Source organism: Ammospiza nelsoni, chromosome 18 (genome assembly GCF_027579445.1).
Source record: "Ammospiza nelsoni isolate bAmmNel1 chromosome 18, bAmmNel1.pri, whole genome shotgun sequence".
Lineage (NCBI taxonomy): Eukaryota > Metazoa > Chordata > Aves > Passeriformes > Passerellidae > Ammospiza > Ammospiza nelsoni.
This window is the reverse complement of record NC_080650.1, coordinates 8,127,612-8,147,177: the sequence shown is the minus strand read 5'-3', so window position 1 is coordinate 8,147,177 and position 19,566 is coordinate 8,127,612. Positions and strand designations below refer to the sequence as shown.

Genomic DNA, 19,566 nt, shown 5'->3' with positions numbered 1-19,566 from the left:
TGCGCTCCGGCAGCGGCTGCAGTGCGGCCCGGGGGGCGCGGGGTGGCGCTGGCAGGGGCGGGCGCGGGGCTGTCCCGGCGCCCCCGGCAGCATCGCCAGGGTAACACCTGCCCTGCTCTCACCCGGCCCCGGCTCAGACGTCTAAGGCATTTCTATGATACAGGAAAGAATCGGGAAAAATATTTTCTACCGCATCCTTGATGTTTTTCCACTTGTACAGGACAGAAACTTCCTGACGTGTTATAGGAAAGGTCAGACAGTTCCCACTAATGATAGAAAGGGAGCCCTTCCAGCGGTGTGGGAGCAGACAGGTGAGTGGGCTTAGTTCACTCACCACATGTAATTAAACCCAAAAGCCTCCTGAAGCTTTGCAATAGAAAAGATCTCAGTTTATTTTTCATTTAAAAGAATAATGATGATACTAATAATTTTTATATTAAAAAATATGGTTAACAAAACCAATTATGTTAAATAGATCACTCTTGTGCAAAGAATATTTCCCCACGTGAAAGTCCTTACAGGAACGACAGGGCTGCAGTTAAGAACATATCAGCACTACTGGGGCTTGCTGGAGTTCGAATGCTCTGGTGACAGGAACAAAAGGGACAAATACAGGGACCTTCTGAGCCACAGCCATGCTCATGGCTGGCACAGCTCATGGCTGTCCTGAGGGGCAGTGGGTGGTGCAGGACCAGTTGCTGCTGCTCTCACACACAGCAGTTACTGAAATAGCAGATGGGTCAACAGTTGCTGCTCCTGCAAAGTCATCCAAAAAATAAGAAGCCTCTCCAAAAGGGCTACAGCTGATGTTACTTTCCTGGGGGGGCTTAACACCAAGAGGTAACGAGAGCAGGCAGACACAAATCCTGTGGCTGAGGCGGCTGCAGACCCCACAGGGCCACGAGTGTGACCCGAGTGCTCCGAGCAGAGGAAGGCTCTGAGGGTGACATTGTCCCTGCACCCCTCACCATCAGTGAGCAGTTACGAGTCAGGGCAGGGACTGGCTGCTCTCAGAGAGCCAAATGCTGAAGGTGGCCAGGCCTCCTGTGGGTAACCTGCACTGAGTGGGTGAGCCAAAGCAGCACCCACTCACCAGCAGGGTTCTTGTTTTGCCATCAGGTCTGAAAGGAGAAATGATCAGACCCCTCAGGGGGCTGTGCTGCAGTGTCACAGCCAAGTCTGTCCCCGTGCTGCTCCTTTGCTGGCAGGAGCTGAGTCCTGGGAGCCTGTGCTGCACTGGGGCACTGTGGAGGGGGTGTCACAGAAGGAGTTTGGCACATTTTGAGCGGATGTTGTGGCCTTAAAACTGGCAGCTGGGGCTCTGGGGTACTGCCTGGAGCTGCTCACAGGGTGGTGGTGAGCTGTTCACAGCTTCTGTGAGCTGCACCAGGGACTGTGACACTGATAACAGTGATCTGGCTTCTCTGGACATTAGCAATTGCCTGTCTTCAGAGGATGAGTGTATGATGGATGGATGGATGGATGGATGGATGGATGGATGGATGGATGGATGGATGGATGGATGCTCATTTATTTAAAGATCTTTGAATGAACACAGCTGAATGTTCCTGCTTTTGTAATGGCTCTGCAGCTCTGGCTTAATTAATGTCTGGAGTTCATGGAGGCGTTCCCAGGACTGTGAGAAATCATCTGGTCCTTCCCCACAGCCCCCAACAGGAGGGACACTGGGGTACCCGGGGTGCACCATCAGCTCGATGGTCACGGTGCCACTCTGGGGTGCCCTGGGCGGGCGCTGCAGCACGGCGCTGTCGATGGCACTCTGGATGCTGCTGACAGACATGTTCCTGCCCATGGTGCTCAGGCCTATGTAAATGTCTGCCCACCTGCAGCCAGAGGAGGGAACACTGCTGTTAGTGCTAAAGAGGCAGGGAGAGAATTGTGTTATGTCCAGTGGATTAGGAATCAAAATTTACCTAAAATTTAAGATACAAAATTGGGAGGAGTTTAAAAAAACTTTTAACTATAAACAAAAGTAAAACCAGAACTTTTCTTGATTGAAACCAGGATCCTATTTCAAGCAGCAGTTCTGCAGGGACAGCAAGGCCCAGCACAGCCCCAGTACTGGGTTTGGCATCTGTGAGCTTTCAGGTGCATTTTATTGTCCCAAAAACAAAGAGCAACGCTGAACTGAGAAATGCCACACTATCAAAATAAATTAATCTTGAATAATGACCCTCAGCTAAGTAGAAACAAAAGTGACTGAAATAAAATGGCAACCACCCAGCTAAAGAAGCCTCCTGACAGAACATATCAAAGAGCCATAATAACTGGACAAAATGTTACTCCTAGAGGACACCACCTACACGCTGCTTCTTAGCTTCACACAATTCTTTGTTCAAGTCTGGCTGCAAGTGTCAAGTTCTAAGTGTGGCCTGGATGAGTCCGGGAGAGCTGAGCCACTGCATGTGAGGGCAGAATGAAAATGTTTTCAGAAGAAATCAAGGCTGGAATCTTTACCTGAATGATCACAGAAAAGCCCAGCTCAGCTGTTCTTGAGAAGGGAGAAATACCAGCCTGCTGCTGGTGTTCAGAACCACTGACACAAAAAATAAAATCCCAGAAGATAATGTTTCCAGTGGGCTGAGGAAGTAATGACATCTGCCCCAAAGGTCAGGTGACTGCAAGGGTCTCTAGTGAAAGGCCTTTAACCCATGAAACAGTCTAAGCTTTTAAGAGAAGGATTTCATTGGGGGAAGGGCTGAGCTTTCAGGGTTTGGCTCCTGAGGTGCAGGGCACTGACAAGGCTGTTTGCTCACAGCAGTGATCACCTGCTGTGGTACTGCCAGCTCTCAGAGCTCATTGCTTCCCCTTAACAAATACCTGCTTCTACTTAGTCTCATTCTTGCTGCTTAAAACCCTTTCTCTACTACAACAGGAAGATGAAAATTTAGTTCTTAAATGCTTTCCTTAGGTAATACTTTTGAAATTTCAGCATTGATGCAGCATTTCTCCTGGCATTCCAGATGCCAGGCTGAGGAAGCTTCACTAGAAAGACTGAGTAGCATACCCTGAAAAAAACATTCCTTTTCAAGTGGAAAGTGACTCATCTCTGTTCAAACAAAACTTCCTAAGCTCTTGTGCCTCTGGCACTTCTGTGCTCCTCCTGATCCTTTCTCTAAGTCCAAAGAGGAAAGAGAAAGATGGTGTTCCATTTTTGAAAGATGCTATCAGGAACTGATACAATCTTAATGTTTTACTACAAAAAAAGGATGAGTAATACCTGTCTTACCTTATTCCATGCTTTGTAAACACATCCACTGTGTTAAAAGAATCTTCTTCTACTCCCAGGTAGAAGTCCATCAGGGATGGTGGAATCCAGTCACAGTTATGAAGGCCTGGCTCTATGGGGACACGTGTGTACTTAATCCCATACTCCTCTAAAACCTCTGCAAACACATTCCTGACCTCTGTAAGCAAAACCAGAGATGCAGTCAGGACTTGGATAAGCAGCTTCTTGTGTCCCCTGCAAGCTGTTAGCACAGAGGCTTCCTTCCTTTCTGTGTTTAAGAAAATAAAATTCCATTTGGTTTATCTTCTGCTGAAATTCATCTGTATGGGAGTCACCTCCTATACTGGAAACATTTCTCCCTGAACTTCTCCTGTAGGTGCCTTTCTTCCTTTCAGCACTGAGCCTTTAGTCCAGCCCCCCTTCTAAGTGAGTGACACTGGTCTGCAGTGAGTGCACCAGAGGTGGCTGCACTGTCAGGAACAAATTCTTCATCAAGTCCTTGTACAGCCAGAGCAATGTTATCTGGAGACAGTCAGTACTGCAGTGGGAAAACCTGGATTCTTTTCTCACTCCATTTACCATCTCTGTACCACAATGACTTTATTTGCAAAACAAGGACAGAAGATCCTTGCTCATCTCTAAAGCTGAGACCTGCAGGCAGGAACTGGGGTGGGAGCACAATGGACAGGAGGGAATTCTGTAGCATCTTAAAGAGCCACCAGCTATTGCAATCTCCAGCATTCCAGTTTAAACTGGCCAGTCTGCTGCTGGCTTTGGTCTGCCTCCTTCAGTGTGGGTGAGAACATGGAATTGGGATGCTGAGGAGAATTATTGTTCTTGGAGAAAGAGGTGTAACCTTGGCCATTTGTGTCATTAATGCCCTGGTGGAAAAACCCAGGGCTCCAGGCAGAGTTTGGCTCTGGGCAGGACTGTGGGCTCAGGTGGGAACATTCAAACTGCAGCTGCCAGCAGGTGTCTCAGGGTGGGGCTTACTGCCCATAAGGGAGCTGGGCCAGGGGAGGCCCCTCCAAGCTGACTCTCACCTGCCTGGTGCAGGAGAGGATTTTCTCCTTACCTGGGAGAACGTGGACGTGCTGGTGCCCATCCATGTGGGGAGGTAGGTGACCTGTCAGCTCACGGAACAGCTCCACCTGGGCCTTGAGCTCCTGCTTCACCTGTGCAGCAGAGAAGGGTCAGAGCAGGACCTGGGAGAGGCTGAGAGCAGGGGAGTGATGGGGCTGCTGGGACCCCACTGGGCAGGAGTCAGAACCCAGCTCTGGGGTGTGCTTGTACAGGGATGTGCAGCACTGCTGGGCTACCCAGGGTGTCCCTTGGGCATGGGGCTCTTTGTGGTACTGTTTATGGGAATGGTGGGGATGTTCTAAATATTATTCTAAATATAAATTTCTGTTTAAAATTGATGCAGTTATGATCACTGAACATGTTTATCCTTGCTCATCCTTTATCCTGGCTGGCAAAACCAGCCACCTCCCTAGAGAACAAAATTCACAAGCTGATGAAAGGCCTGGTACCTACTTAGGACTTTTCTGTCATTTGCTCTTTACTGATCTCTAGGTTCTTTGTAAATACCTGTCCCAATGCCCTTCTACCTCCTCAGATAAGTAATTAACTGTGTATACAGGCACTGAATCAGGGAGGAATGGGTTCTAAAGGCTGCAGAGCCTTTGGCAGAATGAGGCCCAGGGCCTAAAGCCAGCTCAGGCTGCACAAGCAGGGTTCATCTTTAAGCAGACTCATAGCTGGGATCTGGGAAAAGCCCTCAGCTGTTATGTGCTGGGATAAATGCAGGCTAATTTTTCAGAAAGGCAAGTTGTACAGCTGTATGTGTCTTTCTCCTACCTCTGACATTTTCAGGAGACCTTTTGATAGAGCTGTTCTGAATCCCATTTTTCCATGGAAGAATCCATCCTGGTTGAGCAGAGAAGAGTTTGTCTTGAGCACCTCACACACAGGGGAGCCCTCAGAGAGGTTGGCATGCAGGCCTATTGGGATGTTGTGTCTGGAAGAGAGGGAAATGTCTGCCAAGCTTTGCACCTCCCTCACTGTGGTCAGAGAGGGGAGATTAAAGTGTAAGAATCAGAGTGATCTTAGAGGAGTTGCAGGACTCACTGGATACATCTTTGTATCTCTGCCCTGCCAGAAAGGATGGCAGTGACCCCAACCAGAGCAGGGCATCTCCAGGTAACAGCCCTGAGCACCCTACCCAGGGCCAGCCTGTGAGTGCCCCCAAGCCCTGCCTCCACCCTGGCTCACAGCACGGGGTAAATGCTGTAACTGCACTCCAGGAACTGCAGTCACTGATAACCAACCAAAAAATCCAGATCTTGCAGCTTTTTCTGAAGTGCTCCATTAGCCCTTGCTAGGTATCCCCTTGAGTTATTCACCCTGTTAAAGATGGTGCATTTATGAGACATGGCAGCTTTACTTGATGACTCCTAAAGCTGCCCTTAAGTAGAATCCACTAATTCATATGTAAGCAGTGCCCAAGGAAGCTGTTGTGGCAATAGCACAGGCTACAGTGTGAGTACAAGGGGCTGCAGCTGGAACTCCTGCAGTGCCCAGGCTTCTGTCTAGTGCAGCAATCACTCAGTGAGTGGCAAGCATGAGCTGTACAGAGCAGCATCTCCCTGGCACAGCCAGAGAAGGATCAGTGCAAGGAGGCTCAGAGTGAGGTGTAGAGCCTTGCTAAGGAGCCCCAGGGGTATGATTGATTACCCGGTTGCAAGCTGTAAGATTCTTTTAAAAAAATCAAAAAAAGAAACTATGGAGCTGATGTGGCTGCAGAGCTCCCCTCAGGGCTTAGCAGAGTGCTGTGGATTCCCCTACAATGAGAACAGGACTTGTGCATGCTTGGATTTGTGCTGGGTCTCATTAGCATTTCTGGAAATCCTCAGCATCAGTAGCCAAAATGATGCTTTGAAACTTTTTCCAAGACAATCCGTGGCCTCTGGCTGACCCAGTGAGGGGATGACAGAAGTGCAATGTTCCATCTGTGCTGCCCAGTCTGAGTCATGGTGCAGAGTGAATTTCAAGACAACAACTCTGTGATGCTTTAAACCCTTCTTGGAACTTCTGCACGGAGCTGTTAAAAGTGGGTGTGGTCTGTCCCTCACACAGCCCTGGTACCACAAGGAGAAAACAAAAACAATCTCCATTGAGGCAAAGGGTGCAAAACTGAGACATCTGAAGCTGACTGGTGAGGCACCAGCTCACTGGAGACAAGACTGTGGATGGATTGGACCAAGTCAGAGTCATTTAGCTCATTCAGGTCCTAAGGCTTTGGCCCTAGAAGGACTGAAAGCCTTTTTTTTCCTGGTGCAGTCAGTTGCTAGATACTACTTCTCAAAGACATAAATGTTAGGAGTCAAATTGTATGCACAGCTCTGTGGAACAAAATTAGTCCATTGTGTGATTAAGGAGGCTGGAATATTTGTTTAATGAAGCAAAACAGCTTGTGGAGAAAAGGTCCTCTCTGGCTTTTCTGATCTGGTGATTTCTGTGCAGCAGGGCCTGATTGTTTCACTGATGATGAATGCTCATCATAGCAGGGGCCTGAGCACACGTGCACACCAAGTCCTGGCTGCCACAAGAGGTGGAAGCTGTGTCACTGAGGGGACAGGCTGCAGGGCAGCACAGGAGGCAGCTGCAGTGCAGGGGGTGCTGTGGCAGGAGGGTTCCCCTCCATCCTGTCACTGCCTGGGCACCCTGCACAAGTCCAAAGGCAGAGGGGAAGTCTGTGGTTTTCTTTTGGCTTTCTTTTAGAAATGCACCCCAGATTCTTTATTCTGTCTCTGGGAAGCTCTTACTGCCTCAGCTGGAGTGTTATTTGTACCACAGCCAGTGCTGCTTGCAAGAAAAAAAGGGTTTCTGTGTTACCATGAATCAGCAGATGGACTTTTTCTGTTGAGTACTCTGTTTCCCATGTGTTGTGGGAGGGCAAGAAATGAACAGCTGAGCCTCTCAGTGTTGTCTCCCAGGAGCATCAAATGAACTGCCTCCAATTGTGCAATGCCTCCAATGCTGTGAGGGAGGCTATTTCCAGGAGAAGGCAAGTCCCTCTGACAGGTGTGGGACACCAAGGAGCCAAGGGCTGCACTGAGGAACATGAGAGCAGCTCCTGGCCAGGGCTGAACCCAGCCCCAGAGCTGGGAATGTGCAGAATGTGGAAGTGCAGAGAGAGCTGGCCTTGTCCTTGGGTAAGAGGAGACCCTGACTGTAACATCAGAGTGTTTCAGAGCTTTGCCCAACATCAGCTGAATATCTTAACAGTGTTCTTGTGGAGTCAGTCCTGGTTTGACAGACTGTGCATGCTGAGGTGTCTGGATAGGAACTGCTTGTGTTTAATGGCTCTGGAATAGAGGCACTGAAAGCAAAACTCAATGTGAGAAACTTGTTCAGAAATGTTCATCTGTGGGAGGTGCACAGAAGGAGGCATGGGAAGGTTGTAAGGATACGGGGAGAAGGACAGATCAGTGGGTACAGCAGAGTTCCACTGCAAGCTCGCAGGAAGAAAAGTCAAGGTGCAGGAATATCCTGAGAGGGCCCTTTTCAGAGCCCAAATGATTGTTTCTGCTACAGAAACATACTTTGCAGTTGCCCACATCTTTCAAAAGACTGTAAAATAGCTGCTAATTTTTTGGCTGAGATACTGAAGCAGAGACCAGCGGCTCAAGCAGCTTACATAGCATGTGATGCTGCCCTGGGAGCAGAGCTCAGCTGTTGTGGGTTTGGCCTCAAACTCCTCTGCCCAAGCTCTTTCCAGATGGAACAGGGTGAGCCCTGCTGGTCACTGCTGGTCATTAACTGCTAATTGCTCACACAAGAGGCAAAATAAAAGGATTGGAATTGGGCTTCAGGCAACAGCTTAGTTTCTGCACACAGCTACCACTGCCGAAACAATGTGAAGAATCTACTTGGTGTCCCTAAATCCGTTTGGGTGACTCTTTTAAGCTGCAGTGACCCTTCCAGTCTGTTTGGAGAGGCTCCTCTGTGTCTGCAAGTCTGTCCCAGTGCCACAGGGAATGCAGAGATGAAGCAGGATTTAGCCCAGGGGTTCACTTCACTCCTGATAAAGCCACAGGACACTGGCTGCAGGTGTGTGCTCCTGCAGCAGGAGCAGCATCAGACTGAGCTGCTTGGGAACCTGTGCAGAAGAGATTCAGGCCACTGAGCTCAATGCACCAGAGAGCTGCTTGCACTGAAAGTTGGCTGTTACCTCTTCTCAGCATTCCTTGTAGAGGCGGGGGGAGAAAAGGAGAGACTTGTGCAGGAGGAAATATCCTTAGAGCAGGTGCTAGAAAGAATTCACCCTGGAAAGATTTCTGAGTCAGCGGGCCCAATCCAGTTATCCAAGAGAAAGGAAATACAGTCAGTTAAACTGCTTAAACTGCTTCCTTTTCAAGTAGTTGCTTGTTTTGCCACACGAGTGCTCTGGATAAATGTCTCTGCTGAGGCAGTGTGCAGCTGCACTCCCTGTTATTGACCCTGGAGATGGGCACTGCCCTGAGTCACTGGGGTTGGTGGGTGAGTGACAGCGCCCTGCTCCTGCCTGGCCGTGCCACAGGACACTTGCAATGGCTGTGGGAATGATGAGATTTGCCAAGCACTGATCCAATTGCCCTGCTGAAGGCTGGGTGCTCTGGCACAAGCACAGCACTTTACCCTTTCCCTTAATGGGTAAACAGATCCCAGCTTCAACAACCTATTGTATCATCCAGGAAACTGCTGATCATCAGGTTTCAGCCCAAGTGTGACCCAAGTCAGAGCCTCGTGTAAATATCTGTATCTCATCATCTCACTCCAGTGAACACCCAAGTGTCTGAAGGCAGACAAAGCAAGGCTTTGAGTTAAAATGTGCACTTCTTACTTTCCTCATATTGGCATTTATACATTTCCTCACCCACACTTTCACCATTCAGTAATATCTGTCTTTCATCAAATAACATATTTTCTTGCTCTGTTACTGCTAAAAAACCTACTTCTGCCAGAAATGCCCTAAAGCCTCTGCAGTGTTGAGCTGGTGCTGTAACACAGCTTAGGGACCTGGGTTTGTTGTAGTTACATCTTTGTATCAAGTGCAGCTCCGGTGTCTGTAGCCTCAGGTCAGTAAAATGGGCTGCTGCCAGTGAAGTCAGTGTGCTCTGGGATTCTGGTGTGAGGCTTCAGATTGGGCCCCACCCCATCCAAACAGTTCAGCAGAGGAACTGTCTGCTGTGTGATTAACAGTCACACACAAGGGTTGATGAGAAAGCATGAGAGATTTCTGTATTAGTCAGATGTTAACTGGGAGGGTCAGAATTCAGTCACAATTTACAAACACGTTTTGCAATTAGTGTTGATGGGAAAGGAAGTGAAAACAGAGAGGGTAATTAAATGTGGCTTTGTTAGACCCTTCTGTTAGATGTATCCAGATGTTGTGGGGGCTTTGGCTGATGTTCAGTATTAAACTATATTTAAACTGCAAAAAACAACCCAGGAAGATTGAGGTTGTGTTCTAAAATATGTCACTCTTCATGAGCTATTTGGACACAAATGGAAAAAGGTCCTAAGGCTCAGTGACACCTGACCTGTTTGATGTGAAGGGGAGGGGTGGGAGGATATAGCAGCAAACTGTCTTAGATGTCTCTATTTCTATCTCCACATTTCTAAGGAAAAATTAAGGCATCTCTTCATTTCAGGTTACAAAATAACCCTTCCAGTTTCTGGGAAAGGCTCTGGAATAATCACCAGGAAGTCTGGCTAACTTCAAGGCAGGGCCTGTCAAGTAGAAAATTGAGATTGTATTATATGGATAAGCAGGAAATCATAGTCCGTCAAGGCCCCGTAAAGAGAAGTTTTGAGTTACTGAAAAAACCCTCAACCCACAATGGCAGTCTGTTCTCCCACCTGCTGCTCTGGTTATGTTCTGCTCTGGCAGATGCTATCAATAGGTTTGTCATTTGGTGATGGATCAGGCCTCTGCTGAAACTCCTCTGTTGCCAGAAATGAGTGTGCCCCTTCTTTCAGGCCAGTTGTGACAGTGGATGAGGGAGCCCAAGGTGCTGAGCCTGGATATTAAGGAAGGTGTATTTTTTACTGCTTAGTTCTGCTGTTCTGCAGTTGCCTTGTGATAGAGCTGCTACAAAGATCTGCTGACTATCATCACATGTCTGCCAAGGCTTTTAATCAAGGCTCAAGGCAGCAGATGGTATACCCAGAAACTACAGAATTATTGTGAAAATGAAAGGAAGAAAGAAATTTCAGAGGAACTGTGTTCCTTTCTGAAGGATGCCAAGTCCTAACATTGTAGGGCAGCGTGAGGTGCTTAGGAAGGAAAAGTTGTCTACTTATTAATTAGCTCTGCCTGTCTCCAATTAACTTAAAACCAGGTGAGGAGTGAGAGTCTAAGACTTACAGCTACAAGCAATCATGTCATAGACAGTTTATCAAGAAGCAATAAAAGCAATCCATCACTCTGACAATCCTGGCACTATGTGTGTGAGAGACCAAATTCCACAGCACTGGAATGTGCCCAGGAAAGGACAAGCTACTTGCTTCAAGCCTCTTCTCTCAGCTGGGGACAGATCCACTCTTCCTGATTATGCCATTGGTCAAGGCTGAATAGGGAAAGACAAACACGAGGAGGAAAAAACCAACAGACAGACTTTCATCCCATAATAGAGAAAGCCTCAATATTTACAGTGGGATGGGAGATGTCACCAAGCAGGGGAAAAGGGAATAATATTGGCAACGCAGTCAAGCCAGTGATGCTTTCCCATTTCTGCAGCACAATATGAGGAGGGCTCAGTGACATTTCTAGCAAGTCTGACCTATTTGTCATCTGTGTAGAAAGAGTTTGCGTCAGCCTTTGTGACACGAACAAACATCTCAGGGGTGACACAGGGGTTTGTTTACACACACAGGTGCCAATTAGCTGCAGCTGAAGCTGGGCTTGCATTACAACATGAGGAAACCTTCTCCACACCTGCTAATGCTCCTACCATCGCTGGGTAGGGCTGAATACACCTGCAGAAAGTTACACAAATGAGGAACTGTAGAACCTGGGCTGGTGATCTTCAGAGCTGGCAGATGTTCCCAAAGTCACCCTGCTTATATGCTCAGAAACAGATTTAAATCCATTTCATTCACATTGACAATTCAAAATTATGTTCCCCCTGCCAAAAAAACTCAAACTGTAGCAGCAGGCTGCGGCCTCTGCTGTCCCCTGCCCTCCAACCTGACTTTTCACACCCATCAGCTGCCAGCACCAGTGTCATGACCTGGATTCAAAGATGCTTTTTAAACCCCTGATTACATGGCCTACTTCCTGGCTATGGAAATGAGGCTAGGTGGATTCTATTTTAAAAGCCTGCTAAAGACCGTGGCTAAAATAGCTGACAACATCACCAGAGCACTGGGGCTTAAAGGGTTTCACAGCCCCTCTGTGGCTGAGAGAGGTGCTGGCTTTATCTCTGTGTTTTATGTTTCATTTACTAATAGGATTTTAGGAATCTTACGGGTGTGGTGCCTCTCCCCTTCTCGTTGCCAGGCAGTTGTGGGGAATCTTTAGCCTTTTTACAGACCAGATTGCCACTAGCACAGCACCCTGGCTTTCCTCCACTACCCTGCTCCAAAGAAGCTATAAGCAATTTCCAAGTACCCCTAAAATCACAGCAAACTGAGGAGAGATGCTCAGTGAGAACAAGGTCAGCAGAACTCTCATGAAACTCTTCCCCACAGCAGCTGCATTTGAGGCATAAGGTCTCGGTTTATGTAGTAGCAATACAGCTCCTTTGCTTTTCTGCTTTCCTAAATTGTTTCTCAACCCTGATGTTCTCTCTTTCAGGACATATTCCTGCTTCCAAGCACCTGCCCACACCAGAGCTGAGTGGTTTAGCTGGGTTTTACCTCCTAAACACAAATAATACTTCTTATTAAAGGATTTGCTGGACTAGGCTGAGACTGACACATAGCATTTGATCCACTGCAGAGCTAAGTGTGCCAGCAGCCTCTGAAGTTGGTGAAGAAGTAAAGGTGGTAGGTACAAGGTATTGTCCCTTTCTTTATGTATGCATTTTTACAGATATGCTTATTAAGCCTGGGACTAATAGAAATATTGATGAGCTTTTTAAAAAAGGTTTAAGGGGTGGGGAAAAAGTCAAGTTTTCTACTGCCCAGTTTCATTAAATAAGCCTTTGCAGAATCACACCTTTGCCTGATTCTGCAATGAGCCTGGCTGACCTTGTGTCCAGCCTGGGTGAAATGGATCAATTAAATGAGATTTAAACACTTGTGCTTTTATGCTCTTATAGTTTTAGGGGTAGCAGATTGGTCTGAGTATATAATGTGCACTTTCCTTCTGATGATGCATTTTTAGAAGTGGAAGGAGAAAGTCTGACAAACCCAAATTCTACTAGTCAAATAGTGGAAATGGCTTCCTAATCCTGAGGGGGGGAAAAAGGTGCAGTGGCCAATTCTAGAGAAAAGACCATTACTGGTATGAGTTAGCAAATCACTGGTTTTACTATGAAGAGTCTTAGTAAATGTGTCTGAATACAGTTTTCCCATACCAGCCTGAGCTGTGATACAGTGTTTATTCTGGGGGAACAAAATACTAAATTTTCCAGGCTTGGTTTCTCTTGGAGGCTGTCCACAAAGGACCTAAAGAAAGTAGCTTACCTCCTTGCCAGCTTGGCTGCATCTGCTGCAGCACTTCCGTTGACTAGAAGGGACACGTTAGATACGGCACCAGCCAGGAAACAGTCCACAATGCCTTGGTTTCTCCGAGGACAATAGCCGAAGTCATCTCCAGTTATTATTAGCTTCACCTGAAGCATCCTTAGATGTCATCCCTGGCAAAAAAAAAAAAAGTTAAAGGAGGTTAAATCGGAACACTCTGCAGCCCGCAGATCACCGGCAAACAGGAGAAGAGAGGCTTACCGCGGGCAAAGCCAATCGTGACTCAGCCCCTGAGTGACTCCTGCTCCACCCCAGCCCGCCGCGGGCTCGCAGCTCGCCCTGTGGCGGGATTTGCGTGTGGCCGGCGGGCTCAGCACCCAGCCCTGCCCGCTCCTCCCCGAGAGCAGCAGCCGGGCCGTGCCCTCCCCTGGGGGGCAAACCCTGAGTGCGCTTCCACCTCGGCCGATGAGAGAGTGCGAAAGCTCGGGGATTTGATGGGATGATTGAATCGATCGAGGGCGCGTCAGAGGGTCAAATTCCATTGCCGGCCCCACCCTCGCCCGCGGTGCCCAGTGAAATGCCAGGGGTGCGGATCACCTGAGGCAGCCGTGACGTCTTTGCGGCCACCGATCCCCGGCTCCATCGGGCGCGGGCCGCGTTCCCGGGGAGAAGCGGGACGGAGCGCTGCGGGCCCGCCAGCCCCCCTCCCTTGCCCGGGGCGGTGCGTACCTCCGCTCCGGCCCGATCCGGTTCCCAGGGCCGCCGCCAGGTGTGTTCGGCCGCCGCTGGCCCTGTGGGGACGCTGGCCCCGGCGGCGGAGCTGTGTCCGCGCCGCCCGGCCGCGCATCCCCCCTGCCCGCGCTGCGAGCGGCCCCAGGCGGGAGCTCCCGCCGTGAGGCGAGCACGGGGCGGCCCCGCCGCAGCTCCGGCGCCTCCGAGCGCGGCGAGCACCGGGGAGGCCCCGGCGGCGGCCCCTGGCGGCGGCCCCTGGCGGCGGCGGCCCCTGGCGGCGGCGGCCCCTGGCGGCGGCGGCCCCTGGCGGCGGCGGCCCCTGGCGGCGGCGGCCCCTGGCGGCGGCGGCCCCTGGCGGCGGCGGCCCCTGGCGGCGGCGGCCCCTGGCGGCGGCGGCCCCTGGCGGCGGCGGCCCCTGGCGGCGGCGGCCCCTGGCGGCGGCGGCCCCTGGCGGCGGCGGCCCCTGGCGGCGGCGGCCCGCAGCGCCGCACGGCCCGGCACGGCACGGCCCGGCCCGCCCGGGGAACCCGCGCCGCTCTCTGCGGCCGCCTCTGTTCCGGATTGCCGAGGTGAGACCCGCCCGTGGCTGAGGGTGGGACAAGCGATTCGGTTCGTGCTCTGTGCTGGCTACAGCGCAAAACCGCTGATCCCAGTGATGCCATGGATGTGTAATCCCGCAATCAGTGACTGTCGCAGTAACCACTCGCTTGTTTTCCCCCACCTTGGTTTGCTGGCAGTGCACACTCAGTCTGACTCAGAGCCGCATGGCAGCAAACCCTGGCCAGGAGATCCCGTGGCTCTTGGTGCTGGGCTAGAGAAGGGCAGGGAGAACAGATGAGAGTTTCACGAAGGGCAGCTTCTAACATGCTGTCATACAGTGCTGGGTGCCAGCCAGTTCTCCATCAGGCTGCATGTAAAATCTTATTTGTCCTGGCATTGAACTGTTCTTTCTTACTGCAAAAAAAAACCCTATTCTGGATCTACCAGAATGAAAGTGAAAGTGCCAAGTACTCAGCTTGACATGGAGAGTGGAAGATGCTGTCAGCCTGCATTTTTCACCTGTGGAAGAGGATGAAGTTCTATCTAAGCAGAACAACCCCCTTCTTGGTCTGTAGTGTTATCCCAAAACATTCACCCACTTCTGATATTGCAGGAGAAACAACAAACTCGTGGTTGAGGTAGGGAGAATGGCAGCTCAGAAAGTGCCTTGGTAACATGTCCATGGATCCAGGGCAGATGTCCTGGTGTCTGCTGTAACTTGTCCCAGGAAGCAGGGATCACACTGGGACTGGGACTCTTGCATGGATGATGGTGATTTCCACCTCTGAACCTGTGCCAGCATGGAGGTAAGTGCAGAAACAGCTGACAAGCCAAGCAACAGCTTCTTGGAAGAGCAGCTGGAGTGAAATGGGTTGGAAAAGGCTTTAAGGGTCGTTTCTGTGGGAATGGGCTGACAATCTTGCTACTTAATTCATGTAAAAAGAAATTACAGCCTCCAAGTGTCTCCTTTTTCAGCAGAGTTCAATCCCTAAAAGACAGCCAGCGTGCCCATGGCCCAAAGTCAAGGATGTGACTTGTAGGCACAGCCAGAGACTGATGATCTTCAGCAAAGCAAGGACCATCAGTTTGGAGACAGAGCTGCACTTCAGCAGGGGAAACTGCACCCTGTTCACACCTGAAGTTTGAAACATCTGTCTGGGGGCATGAACAGCTGTGGGAGTAATGGCTTTCCAGGTCTGTCTCCTAACAAGGAATTTGGAATCACTGAGTTGAGGTAGGTTGCAGCCCTGTTGATCTTTAGGCTCTCATCAGTTCCAGTCCACGTAGCAAACTGCTACAAAACTGTTTCCATCAGCCTCAGAGGGCACTTTGAGGAGCAGCTAAGTTTTGGATGATAATTTGTAAGTTTATTTTGATACTTTGAAAGAGAAAAATAAAATCAGAATGGGTGGTAGCAATATTATTCATGGTAGGATTTGGTTCATAGGCTGTGCTCTCCCTGTAGGCCCCAAAATGGGCAGCACTGGGAGCATGGGAGACTTCTCTGCATCAAGAGGGGACATCAGCTGTTTGTCACTTTCTTACTCTTTCTTGCTCTTCCCTGCTCACGTAAATGAGTGATGACTACTGGAAATGATGGTGAGAGCTGGAAGACAGCCTTCTGCCTCTTCAGTGACATTTTCTCTTAGAAAGGAATTATATGAAATGAAATTCAAAACAGATTATGCTAAAATGCTGTAGACAACTTGCTAAATCTTCATTCAGTCAATTCCTGTGAGCTTTTCTGTCATTTGATAGTAGTATGGCTCTGTTATAGAGAAGTTTTTGATGTTCTGTAAAGGTTTTCAGTGCCCTTGGCATTTCAGAGGGGATATTTGTGCACCTGCTACTTGCTTCCCCTTCTGGGAGATGAACGTCACAGCCTGCCCACGCTCCCCAAGAGGCTTCACTTACTGATGAGCGCTGTTACTGCACAGCTGAAGTCAGCACAATTCTGAAGTCATGTCATGAATCATAAAACAAGCACCTCCTCTCTTTGCCAATGCAAACTCTGGGGTTTTCTGCCTCTTTCTAGAAGTGCCAGTGCTCCCTAACTCTGCACAGGTGAGAGGAACAACATAAGAATCTTAGACAAAGCTTGGCTTCTCAGCCTTCTTAACCTTAGTAAGCATTTAATGCTATTAACAGTAACATCCTTCTTAAATATTTAATGCACTTCCTGGAGGCTTTTCTTTTCTGATTTCATACCTGTTTATCCAGCTCTCCTTCCTGCTACTGGAAGCAAATATTCCCCAGCAAGCAAACCTTGTCCCTGTGCCACATCCCCTTGGCAGCAGAGCTCCCTCTGCAGCCTGCACTGCCAGGACAGCCCTTGCAGCTGACCCCACAGAGCCCAGAGCTGAAAGGCCCTTACAAATTCATCCTGGAGCTGAAAGGCAAGGCAGACTTCCTCTGGACAGTCTCTTCTCTGCACTGAGGACAGGCACATTGGCCAGGACTTCTGGTGGAGCTGCATAAGCCAGGACATGGACTAAGGAAAGGCTGCATCTTCCAGCTTAACTAAAACAAAACACAGCCCAACCTCAGCTTAGCTGCAAAAGCCAGCAGGAGCTCTCACCATCCTCAAGTCCTTCACTGCTTTTGAGCTTGAACTTCTTTCCCTGAACTTTGAATTAATCAGTAGAAATGCTGAGGTTTCCTGTATTTCACAAAAGTGTTTTCCAACAATTACTGCTTCCAACAAGGCATCTGTTTACATGTTGACATAAAAAATGTGTTTTCTTTTTCTTGTTCCCTTGGCTGCAGCTAGTTAGTTCATTTGGGATTACAATGGTAGCACAGTAGGACTTTGTTTGTCTTTTCCTTGCATGAAATTTTGTTGAAAGTGTGAACTCTAAAAGGCATTGAAATGAGACAAAGTAAAATCCATTTTTTAAATGAAAAGACGTAAACATTTTCTTCTCTGTCCCAGCCTCAGAGGTTTTGTAATCTCTGTTCCAGCCTCAGAGGTTTTGTAAATCTTTGAAGTTCAGTGGCTTCTGTAGAAATGCTTAAACTACAATTTTTCATCCATAGAACAGTTTCCTCCATCCTGCATCAAAAAGGTTTGAAACCCCCAAACTCTGGGGTTTTCACTCTGCTAAGAGTGAAAGGCTTCCCTGGTTGCCAGGCAGTACCTGTCACCTTCCTTCATCCACATCTGAAATATCTGAATTTACACCAGCACAAAATAATGCCTGGCACGGTGTGTGGTCCTAGCAAGGTGGATGAAAGGCAAAATTTGCCATTGTGACCTTCTTATTAATTTGGCATTTGGCATTAAATTATGGGGGACTGCTAAAAGCACCAAACTCAGATCCCTCCTGATGCACCTGGCAGCCCTCTGGTCCTTGGTGAAAATGTGGCTCATGGATGGTGAGTTTTAATCCACTCTCCCTTTTTACCGAGGGTTATTTTCTCTCTGCTGCATTTCCTTCAGTGTCTAATGTGTGGTAAAAAATTAATATTTGAATACTACAGCATCTGTGACCTCTAACTAGGGTTGAGATGATGTAAAGCCTGCATGCTCCTTTTCCAGATACCTCTTTGCCTGATGTTGAGGTCTATTAAAATATACAAAGATACCTGGTCAAAAAAGAGTTGAGATGGGGAATATTTCTCCTAGACAATTAAATGATGGGTCCAAAATAGGTACTGTTTAACTGTGCACACTAATAGCTAAACCTAGACTGTCTGATTCCATCAACTCTTTGATTGCATCAGGAATTCAGTTTGACCTCTCTGAAGTTATTATAAAAGATGCATAGATGTTCTGTGGAATTTTCAGAATTACATAAATGTTTGCCTACCACTGAAACAGATGTCTAGAGGTTTTTTAAATACCATTAAGAAGTAAGTTATTTTAAAAGCTGCCTGAATTGATGTAACATAAATTGTGTTTTTACATTCTTATTATAAAATAGAAGCTAATCATCAAAACAACAATTCAAATCCATGCCTACAAATTCTAAATAACTTCCTCAGTTTCAACTTACACTGTATAAACAAAAGCAGAGTTATTGATTATTGCAAATGTTGATCAGGAGTCATTAAAACAAATTAAAGATACCAGAGGCAGGTCCTTATGTTAAGGGGAAAAAAAAAAGCAAACATGGGTAACACCTCAGCAGTGTCAGTACACAGGAAAGTTCATCTGGCAGATCACTTACAGTGGTTGTTGTCACCTCCCAGCATCACTGAAAACATGTGGAAAATCCCAGTTGATGGAATGGAAATGCAGATTAATTCCTTTGGGGTTCTGAGGGGAGATCCCCTGCTCTTGGAGGACAAGCATCAGGCAGGAGAGTGGCTGAGAGATGGAGACAGTGACAGACACATTGCCAGCACTCTGCAGAGCTTCCCAGGAAACCCTCTCTATCTCAAAGACTAGAAAGAAAAGACAGCAATTAAAAAATATCAAATCTTCTCCTCCAGATGGAAAAAATCTTCAATTTAAATACATGAATAGGTATATGTTAATGCTTTTTTGTCAAATGTCTTCTGCTTGTTTACTTACTCTGCTTATTCTTACATTATATCTACTGAATGCAAAAATCTGAGTAAATTATTTTGGTTATCTAATCCTTAAACAACTTAGGCTGAATGATAAGAAATTGGAATTCTATAAATTTTTGGCAAGCCATTTTTTATCACTTGGATTTCTCCCTAGCAGACACATTTTATCATTATTACTCCTGTTCACTGTTTGTATGAGGCTTAGGGTCACAGTTGGAAGAGCTCTGTTGCAAGGCATGCCAGTGGAGACAAATGTTTCATCTGAAGTGAGGTTTATAACCAGCTGTTCCTCAGTGTGGAGTGAAAGGAGGAGACAAAGCACACAGTCTTTGCAGATCTGATTGTCTGCATCTACTCTGTTGAGTTCAGTAGAGTTCATCTTTATTGACATCAGAGAAGGGACCAGAGGCAGAGTAAAGCCAATGGAAGGGCTCATGTGGGCTTGTTTCTGTATCAGGTACTAATGGCTTCAGAACTGTCCCGGTTTGTGTTGGTCTGACAAAGAGCCCAGGTGCTGCTGCAGGGTTCTCCATAAATCAAGGGCAGTCTGTACCAAAAGATGCATCAGTGTGTTTTGGGGTGTGGATCACACCCAGGATTGCCAGCTCTGCTACCTTAGCTGTCAGTAACTGCTCCAGTCATGCAAAGCAAACAGAAAGTTTAAAGCCAAAGAAAGTTTAAACAAAGGCTAACATAAAAACTGACCTTCTTCTTTATATCATTTATAGAAGGATCCTTTATATCCTTTTTCTATAATCTGTTGCTTTGGGTAAGCATACACCCTCTGAAATGGTCTTGTGCCACAGATTTTTCATTCCTGCATGTTAAAAGCATTTGGCACTACTCAATCA

The 19,566-nt window shown here is 48.0% G+C and overlaps 1 protein-coding gene across 3 annotated transcripts; it reads right to left on the bottom strand.

The window, feature by feature from the left end:
• Positions 1–361: 361 nt before the first annotated feature.
• YDJC (YdjC chitooligosaccharide deacetylase homolog) lies at positions 362–18,468 on the bottom strand. Of its 3 annotated transcripts, none has more exons than XM_059485501.1 (6): positions 18,370–18,468; positions 12,929–13,101; positions 5,111–5,270; positions 4,326–4,425; positions 3,251–3,428; positions 362–1,844 (listed from the first exon to the last, which is right to left on the bottom strand). In XM_059485501.1, exons 2-6 carry the CDS (start codon positions 13,084–13,086, stop codon positions 1,535–1,537), a joined length of 906 nt encoding a protein of 301 aa, XP_059341484.1. In that variant the 5' UTR covers positions 13,087–13,101; positions 18,370–18,468; the 3' UTR covers positions 362–1,534. The 3 variants fall into 3 exon arrangements, with proteins under 3 accessions (XP_059341484.1, XP_059341482.1, XP_059341483.1); XM_059485499.1 differs by lacking the exon at positions 18,370–18,468 and adding an exon at positions 13,658–13,849; XM_059485500.1 differs by lacking the exon at positions 18,370–18,468 and adding an exon at positions 13,190–13,386.
• Between the last annotated feature and the right edge of the window lie 1,098 nt (positions 18,469–19,566).

Coding starts and splice junctions, on each gene's coding strand:
- YDJC (XM_059485501.1), bottom strand. CDS start 13,086: ATGCTTCAGGTGAAGCTAATAATAACTGGAGATGACTTCGGCTATTGT. Junction 5,271..12,928: donor GCAGCCAAGCTGGCAAGGAG/GTAAGCTACTTT, acceptor CCTCTCTTCCAG/ACACAACATCCCAATAGGCC. Junction 1,845..3,250: donor TTTACAAAGCATGGAATAAG/GTAAGACAGGTA, acceptor CTCTGGCTGCAG/GTGGGCAGACATTTACATAG.